General features: G+C 44.5%; 1 protein-coding gene across 1 annotated transcript in view; it reads right to left on the minus strand.

Annotated features, from left to right (window-relative positions):
* Positions 1 to 24,416, minus strand: part of LOC122923114 (fibronectin type 3 and ankyrin repeat domains protein 1-like) — a gene marked incomplete at its 5' end in the record, with an annotated part of 77,418 nt that overhangs the window by 3,422 nt on the left and 49,580 nt on the right. Inside the window, 3 exons of the mRNA XM_044273840.1 lie at positions 4,938 to 5,103; positions 16,269 to 16,334; positions 19,963 to 20,037. Of these exons, the coding sequence (XP_044129775.1) occupies positions 4,938 to 5,103; positions 16,269 to 16,334; positions 19,963 to 20,037 (307 nt within the window). The remainder of the gene's footprint in view (positions 1 to 4,937; positions 5,104 to 16,268; positions 16,335 to 19,962; positions 20,038 to 24,416) is intronic.

Genomic DNA, 24,416 nt, shown 5'->3' on the forward strand with positions numbered 1-24,416 from the left:
GGGCGTGCTTTAGCGCTGCCCTATTTGTTTTACTGTCTAGGGCAGCGCTAAAGCCCGCCCATCAGTGCTGGTGACGTCACCGGGCTTCCTGGCAGCCCCATGGAGAGCCCCGGTTTGTCACCGGAACTCCTGAAAATGCCTTTGCCCTGCGCGATTTAGCGCAGGACAAAGGAGAGCATCGGAGCATAAACTGCTCCGATGCTCAAGTCAGGGGGCTGCCTGGGTGAAAATGGAGGTATGTCCGGGTTCAGCTCTGAACTCAGACAACCCCTTTAACCACTTCAGCCCCGCTAGGTGAAACCCCCTTCATGACCAGAGCACTTTTTACACTTCGGCACTACACTCCTTTCACCGTTTATCGCTCGGTCATGCAACTTACCACCCAAATGAATTTTACCTCCTTTTCTTCTCACTAATAGAGCTTTCATTTGGTGGTATTTTATTGCTGCTGACATTTTTACTTTTTTTGTTATTAATCAAAATGTAACGATTTTTTTGCAAAAAAATGACATTTTTCACTTTCAGCTGTAAAATTTTGCAAACAAAACGACATCCATATATAAATTTTTCGCCAAATTTATTGTTCTACATGTCTTTGATAAAAAAAAAAATGTTTGGGCAAAAAAAAAGAAATGGTTTGGGTAAAAGTTATAGCATTTACAAACTATGGTACAAAAATGTGAATTTCCGCTTTTTGAAGCAGCTCTGACTTTCTGAGCACCTGTCATGTTTCCTGAGGTTCTACAATGCCCAAACAGTAGAAAACCCCCACAAATGACCCCATTTCGGAAAGTAGACACCCTAAGGTATTCGCTGATGGGCATAGTGAGTTCATAGAACTTTTTATTTTTTGTCACAAGTTAGCGGAAAATGATGATGATTTTATTTTTTTTATTTTTTCTTACAAAGTCTCATATTCCACTAACTTGCGACAAAAAATAAAAATTTCTAGGAACTCACCATGCCCCTCACAGAATACCTTGGGGTGTCTTCTTTCCAAAATGGGGTCACTTGTGGCGTAGTTATACTGCCCTGGCAATTTAGGGGCCCAAATGTGTGAGAAGAACTTTGCAATCAAAATGTGTAAAAAATGGCCTGCAAAATCTGAAAGGTGCACTTTGGAATATGTGCCCCTTTGCCCACCTTGGCAGCAAAAAAGTGTGACACATCTGGTATCGCCGTACTCAGGAGAAGTTGGGGAATGTGTTTTGGGGTGTCATTTTACATATACCCATGCTGGGTGAGAGAAATATCTTGGTCAAATGCCAACTTTGTATAAAAAAATGGGAAAAGTTGTCTTTTGCCAAGATATTTCTCTCACCCAGCATGGTTATATGTAAAATGACACCCCAAAACACATTCCCCAACTTCTCCTGAGTACGGCGATACCAGATGTGTCACACTTTTTTGCTGCTAAGGTGGGCAAAGGGGCACATATTCAAAAGTGCACCTTTCAGATTTTGCAGGCCATTTTTTACACATTTTGGAAAGAAGACACCCCAAGGTATTCCGTGAGGGGCATGGCGAGTTCCTAAAATTTTTTATTTTTTGTCACAAGTTAGCGGAAAATGATGATTTTTTTTTTTTCTCTTTTTTCCTTACAAAGTCTCATATTCCACTAACTTGCGACAAAAAATAAAGGATTCTAGGAACTCGCCATGCCCCTCACGGAATACCTTGGGGTGTCTTTTTTCCAAAATGGGGTCACTTGTGGCGTAGTTATACTGCCCTGGCAATTTAGGGGCCCATATGTGTGAGAAGAACTTTGCAATCAAAATGTGTAAGAAATGACCGGTGAAATCCGAAAGGTGCACTTTGGAATATGTGCCCCTTTGCCCACCTTGGCTGCAAAAAAGTGTCACACATGTGGTATCGCCGTACTCAGGAGAAGTTGGGCAATGTGTTTTGGGGGGTCATTTTACATATACCCATGCTGGGTGAGAGAAATATCTTGGCAAAAGACAACTTTTCCCATTTTTTTATACAAAGTTGGCATTTGACCAAGATATTTTTCTCACCCAGCATGGGTATATGTAAAATGACACCCCAAAACACATTCCCCAACTTCTCCTGAGTACGGCGATACCACATGTGTGACACTTTTTTGCAGCCTAGATGCGCAAAGGGGCCCAAATTCCTTTTAGGAGGGCATTTTTAGACATTTGGATCCCAGACTTCTTCTCACACTTTCGGGCCCCTAAAAAGCCAGGGCAGTATAAATACCCCACATGTGACCCCACTTTGGAAAGAAGACACCCCAAGGTATTCAATGAGGGGCATGGCGAGTTCCTAAAATATTTTTTTTTTTGCATAAGTTAGCGGATATTGATTTTTTTTTGTTTTTTTCTCACAAAGTCTCACTTTCCGCTAACTTAGGACAAAAATTTCAATCTGTCATGGACTCAATATGCCCCTCACGGAATACCTTGGGGTGTCTTCTTTCCGAAATGGGGTCACATGTGGGGTATTTATACTGCCCTGGCTTTTTAGGGGCCCTAAAGCGTGAGAAGAAGTCTGGAATATAAATGTCTAAAAATGTTTACGCATTTGGATTCCGTCAGGGGTATGGTGCGTCCATGTGAGATTTTATTTTTTGACACAAGTTAGTAGAATATGAGACTTTGTAAGAAAAAACAAAAACAAACAAAAAATTTCCGCTAACTTGTGCCAAAAAAAATGTCCGACCGGAGCCTTCCCAGGGGGGGGTGATCAATGACAGGGGGGTGATCACCCATATAGACTCCCTGATCACCCCCCTGTCATTGATCACCCCCCTGTAAAGCTCCATTCAGACGTCCGTATAATTTTTACGGATCCATGGATCGGATCCGCAAAACACATGCGGACGTCTGAATGGAGCCTTACAGGGGGGTTATCAATGACAGGGGGTGATCAGGGTGATCACCCCCCTGTCACTGATCACCCCCCCGTAAGGCTCCATTCGGACATCCGCATGATTTTTAACGGATCCATGGATCGGATCCACAAAACACATGCGGACGTCTGAATGGAGCCTTACAGGGGGGTTATCAATGACAGGGGGTGATCAGGGTGATCACCCCCCTGTCACTGATCACCCCCCCGTAAGGCTCCATTCAGACATCCGCATGATTTTTACGGATCCATGGATCGGATCCACAAAACACATGCGGACGTCTGAATGGAGCCTTACACGGGGGTTATCAATGACAGGGGGTGATCAGGGTGATCACCCCCCTGTCACTGATCACCCCCCCTGTAAGGCTCCATTCAGACATCCGCATGATTTTTTACGGATCCATGGATACATGGATCGGATCCACAAAACACATGCGGACGTCTGAATGGAGCCTTACAGGGGGGTTATCAATGACAGGGGGTGATCAGGGTGATCACCCCCCTGTCACTGATCACCCCCCCTGTAAGGCTCCATTCAGACATCCGAATGATTTTTACGGATCCATGGATAGGATCCACAAAACACATGCGGACGTCTGAATGGAGCCTTACAGGGGGGTGATCAATGACAGGGGGTGATCAGGGAGTGTATATGGGTGATCACCCGCCTGTCATTGATCACCCCCCTGTAAGGCTCCATTCAGACGTACGCATGATTTTTACGGATCCATGGATACATGGATCGGATCCACAAAACACATGCGGACGTCTGAATGGAGCCTTACAGGGGGGTTATCAATGACAGGGGGGTGATCAGGGAGTCTATATGGGTGATCACCCGCTGTCATTGATCACCCCCTGTAAGGCTCCATTCAGAAGTCCGCATGTGTTTTGCGGATCCGATCCATGTATCCATGGATCCATAAAAATCATGCGGACGTCTGAATGGAGCCTTACAGGGGGGTGATCAATGACAGGGGGGTGATCAATGACAGGGGGTGATCAGGGAGTGTATATGGGTGATCACCCGCCTGTCATTGATCACCCCCCTGTAAGGCTCCATTCAGACGTCCGTATGCTTTTTGCGGATCCGATCCATGTATCCGTAAAAATCATACGGACGTCTGAACAGAGCCTGACAGGGGGGTGATCAATGACAGGGCGGTGATCAATGACAGGGGGGTGATCAGGGAGTTTATATGGGGTGATCATGGGTTTATAAGGGGTTAATAAGTGACCGGGGGGCGGGGTGTAGTGTAGTGTGGTGTTTGGTGCGACTGTACTGACCTACCTGAGTCCTCTGGTGGTCGATCCTAACAAAAGGGACCACCAGAGGACCAGGTAGGAGGTATATTAGACGCTGTTATGAAAACAGCGTCTAATATACCTGTTAGGGGTTAAAAAATTCGGATCTCCAGCCTGCCAGCGAGCGATCGCCGCTGGCAGGCTGGAGATCCACTCGCTTAACTTCCGTTCCTGTGAGCGCGCGCGCCTGTGTGCGCGCGTTCACAGGAAATCCCGGCCCTCGCGAGATGACGCGTATATGCGTCGTCGTGCGCAGGGCTGCCACCTCCGGACCGCACATCTGCGTTAGGCGGTCCGGAGGTGGTTAAAGGTCTGTGCATTAAGCCTTACTTTTAGCTGGAAAATAATGAGAATGAATAAATAGTACAAGTGTATATAAGAAACTTTGTAATATATCTTATCAGAGAAAGATGCTTTCTTCTTCTCTTATCAGACTTCTCTCCCGCTCCCCCTTCCTCTTCACTAATGGGCCTTATTAAATCAACAGATTATCTGACCATTTCCGGTCCAATCAGGCCAACAGTTGGTGTATATAATAAAAGATCTGTGTGTGTAAATGGCCAACTGACCAATGATTGGTCAGAAAATCTGTCAGATAATCTGTTGGTGTAATACAGGCCTAACTCTCAATTTACAGCTCAGATCCACCTTCAGTGAAGATGGGTGCCTGCTCACTAAAGGATCCAGGAGGATCCAACATTCCAGGTTTTTTATCCTGAAATAATCACTAATAAAACAAACTGTTGGTAGCGTACCTCACAGCCATCAGCAATCATCCATTCAATGAGTTTTAGATTGCCCCCATCTACTGCCCAGTGCATGGCGGTGCATCCTCCCTTATCCCGGTTCTCCCAAGATGCTCCTTGTCTTCTTAAGTACTCCACAACATCCAGGTGTCCAGAAAAACAAGCCAGCATTAGACTGCAAAGACAGAAGGGTCAAAACTTGAAGACATGGATTTCAAAGAAGACATTGCTTGAGGTTCCTCCGCCTTAAAGGTGTTCTGCAGTTTGTTTAAACTGATGATCTATCCTCTGGATAGATCATCAGCATCTGATCGGCAGAGGTCCGACACCCGGGACTCCCACCGATCAGCTGTTTAAGAAGGCAGTGGGACTCCAGCAGCGCCGCGGCCTTCTCACCGTTTACCGCCGGCCCAGTGACGTCACGACTAGTATCACCTGGCCTGGGTGGGGCTAAGCTCTGGTCCCTTGAATAGAGCTTAGCCCCGTCCAGGCCATTGATACTAGTCGTGACGTCACTCGGCCAGCGGTAAACAGTGATCGTCGGGGGTCCTGATCAGATGCTGATGATCTATCCAGAGGATAGATCATCAGTTTAAACAAAGTGCAGAACCCCTTTAAAGATATATAAGCACTTCATATAGACAAGTTGGGAGAAGAATAGATCATTTCAGCTTGTGAGGGGTTAAAATAACCAATGTTAATGTTAAATGTATAATATTAGAACTGGTATGAGACTTAAAGGGAACCTGTCATGTGGATATTTGATTATAATCTAACTAATTATATACAATCATTAACTACTAAAAAGTACCTTAGATGTATTCACTTACTGGTGTGACAGATGGTTACTTCATAATATACACACAAAGATGCTGCATGCCATATGCTAATGAGCTGATTTGAGTCCAGCGTGATGTCATTGAGTCCAGCGTTTATTTAATTAACAGCTATAGCGACTCCCCTGCCCACCTGCTGCTGATTCATATGGAAAATAACTGTCATTCAGCAGCAGGTGGGCGGGGAAAGTCAGGAGCTCATGAATATTCAGGACTCCTCATAATCAGCTGGAGCTTTTCAATACAAGATGTTGGCAGATTGACTGGGTCAATTAAAGAAAGTGACCCAGCATTTTGCTAAGAGAATCAGTCACTTATTTATGTTGCCCTTAGTTAGGACACCATAAAACTGGTGACAGGTTCCCTTTAAGGTCCCATTCACATGACCGTATTTTTGGTCCTCATCCGATCCACATTGAAATGAATGGGTCTGCAACAAATCCATATGTCCGATCCGTAGTCCCGCAAAAAAGATAGAACATGGCCTATTCTTTTCCGTTTTGCGGACAAGGATAGGCATTGTTACAATGGATCCACAAAAAACTGATAAAACATGGAAGTCACACAGATGTCATCTGTATTTTCTGCGCATCCATGTATTGCGGACCACAAAAAACATACGGTCGTGTAAATGCACGCTTAAACAGACAGAACAGTAAGGGCTCATTCAGAGGACTATCTGTTTTGCAGTCTGCAAATTGCGGATCCGCAAAACAGAGATACCGGCCACGTGCCTTCTGCATTTTATGGAACAGCCAGCCCTATGATAGAAATACCTATTCTTGTCGGCAATTGAGGACAAAAATAGGACATATTCTATATTTTTTGCGGGCAGCGGAACGAAAGTATGGATGAGGATAGCACACGGTGTGCAGTCCGCTGGTCGCCTGAATGAGCCCTACGTTTATTACACACAGTTTCTATAGGAGGAGTCAAAAGTCACGGGACACCCTATTATTTCAGAAAGGAAAGGAAAAATAAAATATCTGAAGGCCCCAGCCAGTAACTGGTGAGGGGGCCTATCTTTTAGGCTATGAACAGAACATGGCCACGATGTTAAAATCCGCCATATTGGCAAATTTTTCCAATGGGAAGGGGGTCATGTAGTATATCAAAGAAGATCAGAATTTTCTCAGAAACAGATTGTTGCAATCAGATTTGCAATATCTCTTGTGGTTCAAAAGTTATCAATACAGATATTTCAAAACTTTTGTCGTTACAGGTAACTGAAGATGGAATCTGTGTTCAGCACCACGGACAACACATTGAACACGTCAAATAGCATCACAGGGAACGTTCCCGGTTGCTGTTGCAACTTTGTGTTGATAACTTTTAAACCACAAGAGATATTGCAAATCTGATTGCGCCAATCGATTCTGGTCTTCTCCGATATGCTACATGAATCCCTTCTCATTGAAAACATTTGCTCTTGATCCAATATGCCATAGCCTAAAAGATAGGCCACCCTCACCCATTACTTGCTGGGGTATTCGGATATTTCATTTTCCCTTTTCCCCATTTTCATTTTCACCCGTGTCCCGCGACTTTTGACTCACCCTGTATATTACACTTAAAAGGCTGCCTGGGATTTTTTTTTAAATAGTTGTTTTCTTCCAGAAATTCCTACTTGTCCACAGGCTGCATCCAGTATTCTAATGAAATACATGTGGCTGGGCTGCAATACCAGACACAACCTGAGGACAGGTGTGGTGCTGTTTTTGGAAGAAAGCAGCCATGTTTTTTAATAAAAAATTTTTGGTTCAGGAAGTATTCTATCAGACTCCCCCTAGTGGAGGGTGCAGGCTGACACCATTTTATCTTTTCCCTTCTTGACTGTGCAGGGGATTTGAGATAAACAGAACCCTACAATAAGAAATCATTCTGCACACGTTGTTGGACCTAGCCTGATCAAACGCTGCTGAAATGGAACCCTGCGGCGGGCAGCAGGTGAGTAACGCCCAGTCGTTGTAGGTTGGTCTGGCCAAAAGGGTCCCAAAAGGTGGACAACCCCTTTAAGTTCTATTCATACAGAGCAGCTGAAGAAAGATCATCCACTGTTGCTTTAGGTACAATTTTACATACATTTCTAGCTTTAAAAGTAAAATTGGCACATTGGACGCGGCCTTCACCTTTGCATTTCTTCTCATTGACATAAAAAACAAAATAAAGTTAAGGGTCTGAATTTGCAGGTCCAGATGTAACTTTGGCAGCTCTTCACCTCACTCTCCTATACGCTGGATTATTTTTCTATTTTTTCTATTTTTAATTTTGTCTTTTTTCATATATCAAATGAAGGTGGTGGTCGTAGTGCAGAAGAGGGCCTTCTGCCAGAAAAATGAAGGGTTTTGCTTAGGCAAAGACAAACATGCAGATTAGTTTCCTTGTGGCTGGTGAATAAAATAACAGGTTTGCCTTGACTGACAGTGTATGAGGAGCGGAGGGTGCAGAGCGTTCTTCTTCTGGCCTCCTTCTCTGTCACCTGTTTATAAAACACCTTGTGGGGAATAATCGCCGAAGACACGACCGGCCAATAATGTGCGCTAAACACACAGAGCTGGGGGGGCCCGGCTGGTTCACGGTGTTCTGGCCCTGCGCTCCCGCAGCAGATTTATTCAGACAGGTGAACTGCAGCACGTGGACATTATATAACAGGCTCTTCCAGTCACTGCACTTTATTTTTGCTTTAATAGGTCCCTATATGTACAAAAATAACCACAATGGCAGCTGGAGATGTGTATTAGATGTAGAGCAGCCAGGAATGTTGCATGTATCCTGCAGATTTGGGGTCTTTTTACCTCCCTCTCCAAACTTACTGAGAGGATGGGCTAATCTCCTACACTGCGCCAATCAGATGTCACCCCCTACTATACAAAGAGGTACAGTTGCAAGAAAAAGTATGTGAACCCTTTGGAATGATATGGATTTCTGCACAAATTGCTCATAAAATGTGATCTGATCTTCATCTAAGTCACAACAATAGACAAGCACAGTCTGCTTAAACTAATAACACACAAAGAATTAAATGTTACCATGTTTTTATTGAACACACCATGTAAAGATTCACAGTGCAGGTGGAAAAAGTATGTGAACCCTTGGATTTAATAAATGGTTGAACCTCCTTTGGCAGCAATAACTTCAACCAAACGTTTCCTGTAGTTGCAGATCAGACGTGCACAACGGTCAGGAGTAATTCTTGACCATTCCTCAGCAATATTCTTGGGATGTCTGGTGTGAATCGCTTTCTTGAGGTCATGCCACAGCATCTCCATCGGGTTGAGGTCAGGACTCTGACTGGGCCACTCCAGAAGGCGTATTTTCTTCTGTTTAAGCCATTCTGTTGTTGATTTACTTCTATGCTTTGGGTCGTTGTCCTGTTGCAACACCCATCTTCTGTTGAGCTTCTGCTGGTGGACAGATGGCCTTAAGTTCTCCTGCAAAAAGTCTTGATAAACTTGGGAATTCATTTTTCCTTCGATGATAGCAATCCGTCCAGGCCCTGACGCAGCAAAGCAGCCCCAAACCATGATGCCCCCACCACCATACTTCACAGTTGGGATGAGTTTTGATGTTGGTGTGCTGTGCCTCTTTTTCTCCACACATAGTGTTGTGCGTTTCTTCCAAACAACTCAACTTTGGTTTCATCTGTCCACAGAATATTTTGCCAGTACTGCTGTGGAACATCCAGGTGCTCTTGTGCAAACTGTAAACGTGCAGCAATGTATTTTTGGACAGCAGTGGCTTCCTTTGTGATATCCTCCCATGAAATCCATTCTTGTTTAGTGTTTTACGTATCGTAGATTCGCTAACAGGAATGTTAACATATGCCAGAGACTTTTGTAAGTCTTTAGCTGACACTCTAGGATTTTTCTTCACCTCATTGAGCAGTCTGCGCTGTGCTCTTGCAGTCATCTTTACAGGACGGCCACTCCTAGGGAGAGTAGCAGCAGTGCTGAGCTTTCTCCATTTATAGACAATTTGTCTTACCGTGGACTGATGAACAGCAAGGCTTTCGGAGATACTTTTATAACCCTTTCCAGCTTTTTGCAAGTCAACAATTCTTAATCGTAGGTCTTCTGAGAGCTCCTTTGTGCGAGGCATCCTTCACATCAGGCAATGCTTCTTGTGAAAAGCAAACCCAGAACTGGTGTGTTTTTTATAGGGCAGCTGTAACCAACACCTCCAATCTCATCTCATTGATTGGACTCCAGTTGGCTGACACCTCACTCCAATTAGCTCTTGGAGATGTCATTAGTCTAGGGGTTCACATACTTTTTCCACCTGCACTGTAAATGTTTACATTGTGTGTTCAATAAAAACATGGTAACATTTAATTATTTGTGTGTTATTAGTTTAAGCTGACTGTGATTGTCTATTGTTATGACTTAGATGAAGATCAGATCACATTTTATGACCAATTTGTGCAGAAATCCATATCATTCCAAAGGGTTCACATACTTTTTCTTGCAACTGTATCTCCCAAGGAAAGAGAACCATCTCGCTAGCGCCACCTTGTGGAAGTGGCTCCCTAGGAGTCAAAAACTGACTTTTTAACAAGCCTTGGGACAGGACAAGGGAAAATAGCAAAGCCAAATATCCAGCTGTTTCAGGGTCCTTGACCCTAGTCAGTATGGAGGAGGATTCTGGCTGGCTGAGTGTGATGTCTTGGGTGCAGCTTAGGTAGGGTGCTGGGTCTCCTTGAAGAGTCCAGTCCTGTATGGATAGTTAGGCCGTATGGATTTTTCAGTGTTTTGCAGTCCGCAAAAAAACAGATCTGCAAAAAATACGGATGATGTCCGTGTGCATTCCGTTTTATGCGGAATGGAACAGCTGGCCCCTGATAGAACAGAACTATCCTTGTCCGTTATGCAGACAATAATAGGACATGTTCTATCTTTGAACGGAAAAATGGAAATACGGAAATGGAAGGCATACGGAGTACCTTCCGTTTTTTTTTTGCGGATCCATTTAAATGAATGGTTCTGTATATGGAACGCAAAAAATGGAATGTAAACGGAAAAAAAAAAAACCTGGAAGTGCTCCATGGTATGGAGAATTACTGTCAATGCTCTGTGAGAAAACAATGTGCAAAGAGGTATCTCCCAGGGAAGGAGAACCATCTCCCTCTTTGCAGGATACATGCAACATTCCTGGCTGCTCTACATCTAAGGGCTCATTCACCCGAACGTGTGCTGCCAGTTGCCGTATTGCGGACCGCAGATGCGGATACGCAATACACGGGTACCGTTCCGTGTGCACTGCGCATCACGGATGCGGACCCATTCACTTCAATGAATGGGTTCACGATCCCCATGCGGCTGGGCCACGGTCGGTGCCCGTGCATTGCGGACCGCAATTTGCAGTTCACAGCAAGGGCTTCACACGGTCGTGTGAACGAGCCCTAATACACATCTCCAGCTGCCATTGTGGTTATTTTTGTACATATAGGGACCTATTAAAGCAAAAATAAAGTGCAGTGACTGGAAGAGCCTGTTATATAATGTCCACGTGCTGCAGTTCACCTGTCTGAATAAATCTGCTGCGGGAGCGCAGGGCCAGAACACCGTGAACCAGCCGGGCCCCCCCAGCTCTGTGTGTTTAGCGCACATTAATGGCCGGTCGTGTCTTCGGCGATTATTCCCCACAAGGTGTTTTATAAACAGGTGACAGAGAAGGAGGCCAGAAGAAGAACGCTCTGCACCCTCCGCTCCTCATACACTGTCAGTCAAGGCAAACCTGTTATTTTATTCACCAGCCACAAGGAAACTAATCTGCATGTTTGTCTTTGCCTCCTGCTGGGTTCACATCACGATTTCCCCATCTTTTTAAGGCTACATGCACACGAACGTGGTTTGGTTCCTCATCCGAGCCGCATTTTTTGCGGCTCACGTGCGGACCCACTCACATCAATGGGGCTGCAAAAGATGCGGACAGCAATCCGTAGCCCCGCAAAAAAATAGAACATGTCCTATTCTTATCAGGATAGGCATTGTTACAATCGATCTGCAAAAAAATAAATAAAATAACCGGCATGCCATACGGACGTCATCTATTTTTTTGCAGATCCGCAATTTGCGAACCGCAAAACACATACGTTCGTGTGCATGCAGCCTAACGCATACAAAAAATGTATATGTTAAACGGATGCCTCAGACTGATGTCACACAGTGGCATCCATTCACCCTAGAGTTCCATTGCAAAAAAAAACAAAAAACATATATTCTTTTTTTTCTTTTACACTGTGCAGGATACAAGAACGTGGTGTGCTTCGGTTTTGTATCCTTTTTTTTGTGTGTAACGTATACGTCAAACGGAGGCATAAAACGTGATGCATACCCAGCCGACGCAAAACCCTTTCTTTTTCCTGGCAGAAGGCCCTCTTCGGCACTATGACCACCACCTTTATTGGATATACCTCCACAGGGGAGATGCCTCCTTGCTTATTCCTTTCCCATGTAGCATTGCCAATAAGTCTCCATACCATGGAGTACTTCCAGTAACCTATCCTCAGGTTAGCCCATCTCGGATTGGCTGGGGTCTGACACCCAACCCCCTGCTGATGATGCCATATTACACAGCTCTGTCCATTATATAGTGGATAGAGCATGTTACTGCAGTAATTCACTTCAATGGGACCAGCTCTGCAGTAACCAGCTTCGTCCAATACACAATGGATGGAGCTGTGTAGTTCTAGCGGCGACTTCCGGCACCTGAGCTACTGCAAAACAGCTGATCATCAGTGATATTGTATGCCGGAGCCCCACCGATCACATATTGATAGCCTATCTTGGGGATAGGCCATTATAAGCAAAATCCTGGACAATCCCTTTTAGGAAGTTCTAAGAGCTGTGTTATCTATATAAGGCCAGATTCAGACTACAGTTCTGATGTCATTAATGTCAGTTTCACAGAAGTGAAATACTGTCTAAAACACACAAGAGGTGCCAATTTTATTGCAATATTTATCTGTTAATGTTTACTTCTGACTGAATACTGGAAATACTGACCAAATATGACCAGGTGAAATTAACCTTAAGGTAAGCATCATTACCTAATTTCAAGCCAAAAGTAGAGGGACTCAAGAATATCCTCGTTTTCTATAAGAATGTCTGGTGCTGCATCTTACACAAGGTCTTAAAGAGGTTCTGTCAGATATGTCGCAATAAAACCGTCTCACTTGAGAAGTGCTCTTGACAGTTAAACATCATGGTCTTTGACCCATCTTCCTAGGTGCCCGCATTCTTGAGAAAATCAATGTTTTACATTATACAAATGAACCCCTAGGAGCAACAAGGGCAGTGCTTTTGCACCTAGTTGCTCCCAGAGGCTCCGCTCAATGACCTTCATGTTGCCTCCCACCACTGACTGACAGTGAAGACATGTCCAAGCCTGGTCCTGAAGTCTTGTGGGAGCTCACTGAGCGCACAGGAGTCTGGGTGTTATGTCCCCGATAGGAACTGATAAACATGGATGCAATGTGCTCATCTAAACTGGCCCAAGTTCAGTTACTCCTACAGGGCCAGGTCTGTGAAGCTATATAGGGGTCCCTCTCTAACCGTCTCCCGTTGGCTTTGCAGAGACCTCTAAAACTGTACATTGGTATATGTCACCAAGACGTTAGCAGTAGATCCTGAGTCTTGTAAGTCCTGAAGTGCGGCCTTCAGGACTTCTCATGACATCTCACAGACGCTCAATTAGATTAAGATCTGGGGATTTGAAGGCCAAGTCAATACTTCAAACTCTTTATCATGTTCCTCAACAGGTTCTGTAGTGTGTCCAGGGAATTATCCTGGTAGAAGAGATCACTTTCATTAGGTAATACCAGGGCCATGAAGGACAGTGCTTGGCCTTTACTATGTTTAGGTAGGTGGTACGTGTCAAAGTAGCAACCACTGTAATGACAGCAACCTTCTGTAGATCTTCTGTGGGCTAGCCTTCACTCCCCATGTGCATCAATGAGCTTTGGTCACCCATGCTTAGTTCACCTGTTGCCTTTCTTGGACCATTTTTGGTAGGTACTAGCCATTGCATGCCAGGAACACCTCACAATCCCTGACCCAGTCAGATCTGTACTCATTTTTACGCTTTGGGTGGAAATCCTCTTTGGTAATTCTGTCTCCACCGCCCCTCCACATAAATAAAAGGCGCTCACATTATGGTAAAACACTCCGGATATCTCTTCTTACTTTCTCCATTAAAAACAGAAACATTTTCTGGGCGTAATATTCAATAGAAAACACAATAAGTAATTAAATCTGCTGTTTGCGGTTAGATGGCGCGCAATGATCTATTTAGGGAATTAGCGTACAGTACGTAGGTTTTTTAAAGAAGACATATTCTGCTTCTTGCAAATTAAGCTGATTGTTACGACTTTCACATCCCATCTGCTGCAAAAATCTACTATTACGTTGCTGTCTAATTATTTTCTTAGAAGAAAGAGTCTGGAAGAATCCGCAGAGGTTTCCTCTTTTCTTCACATTTTTTTCTATTTCAATTCAGTAAAAGATTTCATTGAATTTTATGGAATTTGAGATAAAGTATCACTGAATATAAACTGGAACGATGAGAGGTTGTCTAGGAGTTTAAAGGGCATTTGTCGGCAGATTTGTACCTATGACACGGGCTGACATGTTACATGTGCGCTTGGCAGCTGAAGACGTCTGTGTTGGTCCCATGTTCATATGTGTCCTCATTACTGAGAAAAATGATGCTTTAATATAGGCAAATGAGCCTCTAGGAGCAACGGGGGCGTTGTCATTACACCTAGAGGCTCTGCAACCGCTACACCCTCTCTACTTTGATGGACAGTGACAACCAGTATAAACGTGATCACACCTGGTCCTGCCAAGTGGAGACGGTGTGGCAGATACCAAGAGAGCAAAGCCTCTAGGTGTAATGGTAACGCCCCCGTTGCTCCTAGAGTCTCAGTTCCATATATTAAAACTTAATTCTTCTCAGCAATGCGGGCACATAGGAACATGGGGCCAACACAGATGCCAAGCGCACATGTAACAGGTCAGCCAGTGTCATAGGTATAAATCTGCTGACGGATGTCCTTGATTGCCTATCCTCAGCATAAGCCTTCAATATCAAATCATTGATGGTCCAGTACCCTGAACCCCCTCCGATTAGATGCTTCAGAGTAGATGTGGCAGCAAAAGTTACTTCCAGAACTACACAGCTACATCCATTGTGCAGTGGGTGGCACTGGTTACTGCATTCACTTCAATGGAAGCAGCCGTGCTGCAGTAACCAGCTCCATCCACAACACATTGGATGGAGCCAGAGCTAGAAGGAAACAACTGAATGGCAGGGTGTGGGGAGCCGGAACCCCATGATCGGATACTGATGAACTATACTGAGAAAAGGCCATCAATATGAAAATCCTGGATGACACCTTAAAGAGGACCTGCCACCACTCCTCACATGTCTGTTTTAATAGCTTCATGCATTTGCCAGGTAATAATTCTGGAACATCTATTCTCATGGCTCTGTGTTCTGCCATTCCTTTATTAGTTCTACTAGAAGTTATGAATGAATTGCTAGCAGTCTGCAGTAAGGGTACAGAGGGGAGGTAACCAGTTGGGGGCGTGTCCCTGCACAGTCTGATAATGTCAGCACTGATTGGATAGAGAGTGTCTGTGCAGGGACACACCTCCAACTGGTTACCTCCCCTCTGCACTCTTACTGCAGACTGCTAGCAATTGACTCAGAACTTCTAGTAGAAATAATAAAGGAATGACACAACATAGAGCCATAAGAATAGATGTTCCAGAATTGTTATTACATGGGGAATGCATTAAGCTTTTAAAACAGGCATGTCAGGAGCGGTGACAGGTCCTCTTTAAAAGGGGTTGTCCATAATTAGAAACAAAGGCTGCTTTATTTCAGGAACAGTGGCACACCTGTGCACACATTGTATGTAGGACTGCAGTACAGCCTAATTTGTATTAAAGGTCCGTTTTTGCGGCTTGGATGCGGACCCATTCACTTCAATGGGGCAGCAAAAGATGCGGACAGCACTCCGTGTGCTGTCCGCATCCGTTGCTCCGTTCCGTGGTCAGCAAAAAAATATAACCTGTCCTATTCTTGTCCGTTTTGCGGACATGTATAGGCAGTTATATTAATGGCTGTCCGTGCCGTTCCGCAAATTGCGGAACGCATGCGGATGCCATCCGTGTTTTGCGGACCACAAAACACACAATGGTCGTGTGCATGTAGCCTTATAGAATGCTGGCCTTATGAAGAGTATAAAATTGGTCCTTGGATGTTCACGTTTAGGTAGCTTCAGAAGGAACAACCAGGCCAAAATTTGGTGAAAAGTATAATCATGATTTCATAGTATTTCCGCATGCAAATCGTGTGGCTCGCTTCACTCTGTGTTTGAAATCTGTAAAAAAAGGTGGTGGGAGTTTACACTGCAAGAACTTGTACCTGCGACAATACTGTGCGCCATCATGCAACTTTTTCTCTTTTATGTAAATATTGTAAGCGCTATTGGACATACCTGTTCTTTCCACTTCCATTTACTTGGTTGATATCGGCTCCGTGGTCAATGAGCAATTGTACAATCCTAGATGCAGAGCAGAACAGAACACAGAATACAGCTTACTACACAGATATCCTAGTATATAGCAGGTCTACATACATGACTCCTTTCATGCATGTATTCAATCTCATCCATATCTTATAAAGGTATAAATACACACTATATATATATATATATTATACACACATACACAAACACCATGACACAATTGGTGCACTGGGATCTATCTATTCTATTACATTAGCACTAAGCCGATTGGCGAGTTCTGCACTTAAAGAGGATCTTTCACCTGAAAATGCAAGTTAAAGGGGTTGTCCAGGTTCAGAGCTGAACCTGGACATCCCTCCATTTTCACCCCGGCAGCCCCCCTGACATGAGCATCGGAGCAGTTCATGCTCCGATGCTCTCCTTTGCCCTGCGCTAAATCGCGCAGGGCAAAGGCATTTTTCTGAGTTCCGGTGACGTACCGGGGCTCTCTATGGAGCTGACAGGCAGCCCGGTGACGTCACCGGCACTGATGGGCGGGATTTGGCTCTGCCCTAGCCAGTAAAATGGCTAGGGCAGAGCTAAAGCCCGCCCCTCAGAGCCGGTGACGTCACCGAACACACTGCTGGGCGGAAGTTACCGCCCGGCAGTGTGTTATTGAAAACACAAGAGCCCGTGCCCTGCGCGATCTAGCGCAGGGCACGGGAGCGCATCGGAGCATGAGATGCTCCGATGCCAGGCTCAGGAGGGCTGCCGGGGTGAAAATAAGGGTATGTCCGGGTTCAGCTCTGAACCCGGACAACCCCTTTAAACTAAAGATATACCCTCACTTGCCGGCCCCCGGTGGTGCTTATTCAGTTCTTCATTTTGCACTCAGTGCCCCCGTTTGTCCGCGATGCCCCCCGCAATACATTTCCCAACTTCTATGCTAATGAGCCATTCGGCTCAACTGGGCGGGCCTGCAAAAGGTCTCCCGGGCGTGTCTTTCTTCTCCCTGGCACGGAGCGCATCCAATCAGCGCGCTCCGCTCTTAGCAAGGGAGAAGAAGCTCCAGTTCTTGCGAGAACTGGAGCGATTTCATCCATCCTGATCCGGCGCCATCTTGGATTCCCACAGCGAGCATTGGAGCAGCGTCGGAGGCGGCGGCTCAGGATGGATGAAATCGCTCGTGAGATTCGCGAGAACTGGAGCTTTTTCTCCATGGCTAAGAGCGGAGCGCGCTGATTGGATGCGCTCCGTGCCAGGGAGCAGTAAGACACGCCCGGGAGAACTTTTGCAGGCCCGTCCAGTTGAGCCAAATGGCTCATTAGCATAGAAGGCGGGAAATATTGCAGGGGGCACTGAGTGCAAAATGAAGAACTGTCCGGCAAGTAAGGGTATATCTTTAGTTTAACTTGCATTTTCAGGTGAAAGGTCCTCTTTAAATAGAGCAAGTTTTTAAGGACAGCCGCGCCCCCAGATGAAGGTGTTGCCGAAACGCGTGTCGGGGTGTGCGGTTCTCCCGAGGCGATTGTCCCACTCATGGGTATGTAAGGACTGGTTTTACATATTGTTTGTGGTCTCTTTGAGAGAGGGGTTAAATGCATTTGATTATATAGACACAGGTCTTGACGCTTTTATATACTGTACCTCATTTGTTTCCATTGACTACCATTTAAGTGATGTATAGCTATTGTACTCCTCTCTGCATTGAGAGCCCTACTATATTTTCCCTCAGGTGTATACCGCACTTTCATTTTTTATGTATTTCGTCTCTATTTTTAATATTTTTTATATATGTATTTAATAAAGATTATAATTTTTGAGCCATTTCAGACTCAGCTTTTTTTGGTATAGGTTTGTTTGCTCTATGTTGAGAGTTGGTTTCCTTTGAGGGGATTTGATGTTGCCCACTACATTTCTTGGGCCATTATTTGTTTTTGTGTTGCATAACCTGTATATATTAACCATATCTTATAAAAGGTATAATTACGTGTGTGTATATAGATATAAGTGATATTGCCTAAATTAGGCGAAACCGTGGCAGTCCGTGCCCCTGGCTGGCATAGTTTTTAGCTGACATTTGCACCCGTTTCCAGTTGCAAATGCAAGTAAATTTGTAGAGGCTGAAGATCCAGCCCCGGCATGGCCCCCGCCCCCATCACGCCCAACTGGCGTACATGGATGCCCAACCTGTGGTCCTCCACCTGTTGCAAAACTACCTGTGTGAAAACTGCAGCAATTCAAGATTAAAAATAAAATAAAATATAGATAATGACATGCAACATTTAAAATGAACAAATCACAGAAAATTCTTAAAACATATACTTAACATAAAAACTTGTTTTTATTTTCTGAGGACATGTTTCCTTTAAGGTGAGGATTTTGGATAGGATTCTTTGTGTGATGGGGGGGGGGCATTGGAGTAGTGTCTGTCTTTTTTGTTACTAAAACCAAGTAAGATGGATTTTAGTGGCTCAGACTCTGTTCACGCCACACATTATGCCCACGTCTTGATGTACTGTATTGCCAATGTACTCATAGACCTAATAGGGTTTCCCTGCGGCACATTTACATAGACCGGCGTTTTCATGCCAGTCTTTGTTTCCCCTTGCGCTACTGGAGGATTAGTCTAATTTATGAAGTTTTTCAGGCAGATTTTTCACTTTATTAAATTCTATAGTACTTTTCCCACAAGCGTTTTTTGGCATGTTGATATATGCGCACATCTCAACAGGTGCGTTTTTTTCTGCTTCCCATTAATTTGAATGGAAAAATCTGCGCTGATTCTGCTCCAAGATGGGACAAGCTGCTTCCTTTTTTTAACACGTGTAAAAAAGAAGTGCTGCTTCCCATTGAAATGAATAGGAGGCTGTTTTGGGAAGTTTTTGGAGCAGATTTTGAGGCAGAAACGCTCCAAAATCAGCACCGAAAAACTCAGTGTGAACTGACCCTTAGGGCTCATGTACACGAATGTATTTTCTTTCAGCGTCCGTTCCATTTTTTTATTATTTTTTTGTAGACTGTATGCGGAAGCATTCATTTCAATGGGTCTGCAAAAAAAAAAAAAAAACGGAAGTTACTCTGTATGCATTCCGTTTCCGTATGTCCGCTCTGCAAAAAAAAAAATAGAATATGTCTTATTATTGTCCACATTACGGACAAGGATAGGACTGTTCTAATAGGGGCCAAATGTTCCGTAAAATACGGAATGCACACAGACATCATTCGTATTGTTTGCTGATCCGTGTTTGGCGAACCGCAAAATACTTACGGTCGTGTGCATGAGCCTTTAGTATGTTTTTTTTTTTCTGTAATGGCAATCAATAGCATGCCGTGGCCTAGATTTAGAGGATTAGTTCCATGTATGAATTCCACTCATCATGACCTAATGCAGCTTAATCACGGAGATTTGTGGCTATCCTACATTATCTATTTATCTATGAAGCTTCCAGGATCCTTCCTGATAGGTGACAGACAGGGAATCTGCGCTCCCTCCATACCTTCGTACAGCTGCTCCTATTGCATAGCCCCCCCCCCCCTTCATACATACACTGAGGGATTTCACCGGGTGCTAATCAATGCTGAAGTCTGGGACAAAAATATACTCCTGCCGCAAACCTTGACCCAGATATCAGAAGAGGAATTCGCAATGAGACTGCAGACAAGACGACAAATAAGACTCTACCTGAGATCTCCTCTTTGTGCCGCAACCATGAGAGGTGTGAACCCCAGTTTATCAGGAATATTGGCTTTCACATGTCTATGAAAATAACAAAAAACAGTAGGTTAGAGACGGAGACTGAGAATCTGTCTGGTATAGAAATCTATTCCATTCCGAGTAGGGCCGTATGAACCCTGTGCTGCCTTCAGTCCATAACTACAACCCTCATAGATTTTTTTTAAACCTTTGATTGATTCTATCAATTGAGTGATGCAGTTTATAGCATTGCATACGGTCAATTTGCTGCTAAGGACTACATGTGTAGCTCAATAGTTAAAAAGGACCTCTCATGGGTCCAGACATTATGAAATAAGTACGGGGCTGTGCAGGGATGTAAGACTGCTTACTAGTTTGTCTGGGCGCCGCTCCTCTCGCCCGCTGTGCCCCCCTGCACTTTTCCCGCCTGGTATGGAAATGAATAGCATCGGTACAGGGAGGAGGAGACTGCCCTGTTTCTCAATGGGCGTCTCCTTCTCCCCGGCTGTGACGCTCTCCGTTGTGATTGGACCTCCCTACAGCCAGGGAGAAGGAGACGCCCATTGAGAAACAGGGCAGTCTCCTCCTCCCTGTACCGATGCCATTCATTTCCATACCAGGCGAGAAAAGTGAACGGAGGGCGCAGCGGGGGAACGGAGCACGGGACAGATAAGCTAGTAAGTGATCTTACATGCCTGCACTATGCCCTACACTACCCTAACTTATTTCAAAATGTCTGGACCAATAAAAAGGTCCTCCTTAAAAGGGACTGTGCCATCAGAAAATTACTAATTGCATAAATCAAGTTTTTCTGTTAAAAGAAATCTATATACGGTAAATTTGCACCATTTTTGGTAACTTATTTTTAATTTTCCATGTCACTATTTGTTTAAAAAAAAAAAAAAAAAAATCCTGCCAGTTTCACACTGGTCACGAAGCCTCATAATATTCACCACTTCTTCGTCTGTGTCTGTACAGCAGTCATCTCCTTATCATCACAGGCAGGATTACAATTACAGATATTAAACATATATATACACAGTACAGACCAAAAGTTTGGACACACCTTTTCATTCAAAGAGTTTTCTTTATTTTCATGACTATGAAAATTGTAGATTCACACTGAAGGCATCAAAACTATGAATTAACACATGTGGATTTATATACATAACAAAAAAGTGTGAAACAACTGAAAATATGTCATATTCTAGGTTCTTCAAAGTAGCCACCTTTTGCTTTGATTACTGCTTTGCACACTCTTGGCATTCTCTTGATGAGCTTCAAGAGGTAGTCACCTGAAATGGTTTTCACTTCACAGGTGTGCCCTGTCAGGTTTAATAAGTGGGATTTCTTCCCTTATAAATGGGGTTGGGACCATCAGTTGCCTTGTGGAGAAGTCAGGTGGATACACAGCTGATAGTCCTACTGAATAGACTGTTAGAATTTGTATTATGGCAAGAAAAAAGCAGCTAAGTAAAGAAAAACGAGTGGCCATCATTACTTTAAGAAATGAAGGTCAGTCAGTCCGAAAAATTGGGAAAACTTTGAAAGTGTCCCCAAGTGCAGTCACAAAAACCATCAAGCGCTACAAAGGAACCGGCTCACATGCGGACCGCCCCAGAAAAGGAAGACCAAGAGTTACCTCTGCTGCGGAGGATAAGTTCATCCGAGTCACCAGCCTCAGAAATCGCAGGTTAACAGCAGCTCAGATTAGAGACCAGGTCAATGCCACACAGAGTTCTAGCAGCAGACACATCTCTAGAACAACTGTTAAGAGGAGACTGTGTGAATAAGGCCTTCATGGTAGAATATCTGCTAGGAAACCACTGCTAAGGATGGGCAACAAGCAGAAGAGACTTGTTTGGGCTAAAGAACACAAGGAATGGACATTAGACCAGTGGAAATCTGTGCTTTGGTCTGATGAGTCCAAATCTGAGATCTTTGGTTCCAACCACCGTGTCTTTGTGCGACGCAGAAAAGGTGAACGGATGGATTCTACATGCCTGGTTCCCACCGTGAAGCATGGAGGAGGAGGTGTGATGGTGTGCGGGTGCTTTGCTGGTGACACTGTTGGGGATTTATTCAAAATTGAAGGCATACTGAACCAGCATGGCTACCACAGCATCTTGCAGCGGCATGCTATTCCATCCGGTTTGCGTTTAGTTGGACCATCATTTATTTTTCAACAGGACAATGACCCCAAACACACCTCCAGGCTGTGTAAGGGCTATTTGACCATGAAGGAGAGTGATGGGGTGCTGCGCCAGATGACCTGGCCTCCACAGTCACCGGACCTGAACCCAATCGAGATGGTTTGGGGTGAGCTGGACCGCAGAGTGAAGGCAAAAGGGCCAACAAGTGCTAAGCATCTCTGGGAACTCCTTCAAGACTGTTGGAAGACCATTTCAGGTGACTACCTCTTGAAGCTCATCAAGAGAATGCCAAGAGTGTGCAAAGCAGTAATCAAAGCAAAAGGTGGCTACTTTGAAGAACCTAGAATATGACATATTTTCAGTTGTTTCACACTTTTTTGTTATGTATATAATTCCACATGTGTTAATTCATAGTTTTGATGCCTTCAGTGTGAATCTACAATTTTTATAGTCATGAAAATAAAGAAAACTCTTGAATGAGAAGGTGTGTCCAAACTTTTGGTCTGTACTGTATGTATGTATGTATGTATGTATGTATGTATGTATGTATGTATATATATATATATATATATATATATATATATATATATATATACACACACACACACACATACATACACACAGAAAATGCAGGATTCACCATTCCCAACAGGTGATGTCACTGCTTAAAGGGATTCTGTCACCAGTTTTTGACCCCCACATTCAAAAATATGGTTATGTGCATGGAGCTCTTGCGATTCCTAATGTGGTCTTATAAGCTAAACCTGTAGGCTCATTTAGTGTAAAAAACGTTTTATCTAACCTGTCATTTATCTCACTAAGGTGCCCAGGGGGATGCTCATGTCTTCCAGATGCCTCCCGCACCCGCCGCCGTTCGTGCCCAGCTCCTCCTTTGCTGTCATCAGCGCCGCCTCAGAATCATTTACTACTCCTCCCCTCCTTCTTCTCTAACATCCCGCGCGTGCGCACAGGCCTGTGCCTGATGCGCCCGTGCGGACTTCTCCGTTCGGCTTCATTGAGCGAAGTGCGCATGCGCCGGCACTTCGCTCAACCTCCTGATGACGGCAGCCTTCAGGTCATCGGGAGGTTGAGCGAAGTGCCGGCGCATGCGCACTTCGCTCAATGAAGCCGAACGGAGAAGTCCGCACGGGCGCATCAGGCACAGGCCTGTGCGCACGCGCGGGATGTTAGAGAAGAAGGAGGGGGGAGTGACGGAGAGCCGGAGGAGTAGCAAATGATTCTGAGGCGGCGCTGATGACAGCAAAGGAGAAGCTGGGCACGAACGGCGGCGGGTGCGGGAGGCATCTGGAAGACATGAGCATCCCCCTGGGCACCTTAGTGAGATGACTGACAGGTTAGATAAAACGTTTTTTACACTAAATGAGCCTACAGATTTAGCTTATAAGACCACATTAGGAATCGCAAGAGCTCCATGCACATAACCATATTTTTGAATGTGGGGGTCAAAAACTGGTGACAGAATCCCTTTAACTGCTCCTTTGTAGAAGTCACAGAGCAGGTCTCTAAATGCTGTTTACAATAGCTCAGGCAAAATGGCAGCTCTCATAAGCACTTTCAGGAAGCAGAATAAAAAACATTTGCATTCAGAAATACAAAAAAATAAAATAAAAGGATATGTGTCATTATCAGTTTTTTACTGGCAGACGAAAAAGTTATAGGTGACTTTCTTTAAAATCAAAGGGGGTCATTTACCAAGATCACTACGCCTCTTTTTGGCATAAAAAAAAAAAGTCACAAGACCCTGTTTTGCAACTTTTAAAACGTCCATGCAACAATATTATATTTATATTTTTTATTTTGTCGCACAGGTGTTTTTATGCCGTCCTCGCTAATAAGGTGTGGTGCAGAATAGGGCATCTCACTGGAGCAGATTTTAAACTAGGTGCATGGACAGAAAGAGAATGAGACCAATTTGAGACGAGGCGCGCGCCTCCTCATAAATCAGGCGTATCCTCCGGCAGCGCAGAGGCCATCGAAGACAAATGTCAGGCTTTTTAAATGACCCCCAATAGGTCTAAGTGTAGCCCCAGCTTCACGTGCATGGCTGGTGAGTCTACACAATCTAGCACTGCCATCTGGGCAATTGGAAAGGGTGATAATTTAAAAAAAAATTGCGGTCTTAAAAGTGGACCTCTGCCACATCTACAGTCTCAGAACATGGTAATATCCAGATTTCCTTACTGTAATGATGGTTAACAGGAGACTTGGTTACTAACAGATCTGCTGTACGGCTAAACCGAAAAGGCTTCTAAGTGGTTGTCCCACAAA

Source organism: Bufo gargarizans, unplaced genomic scaffold, assembly GCF_014858855.1.
Source record: "Bufo gargarizans isolate SCDJY-AF-19 unplaced genomic scaffold, ASM1485885v1 original_scaffold_1209_pilon, whole genome shotgun sequence".
In the NCBI taxonomy this organism is placed as follows: Eukaryota; Metazoa; Chordata; class Amphibia; order Anura; family Bufonidae; genus Bufo; species Bufo gargarizans.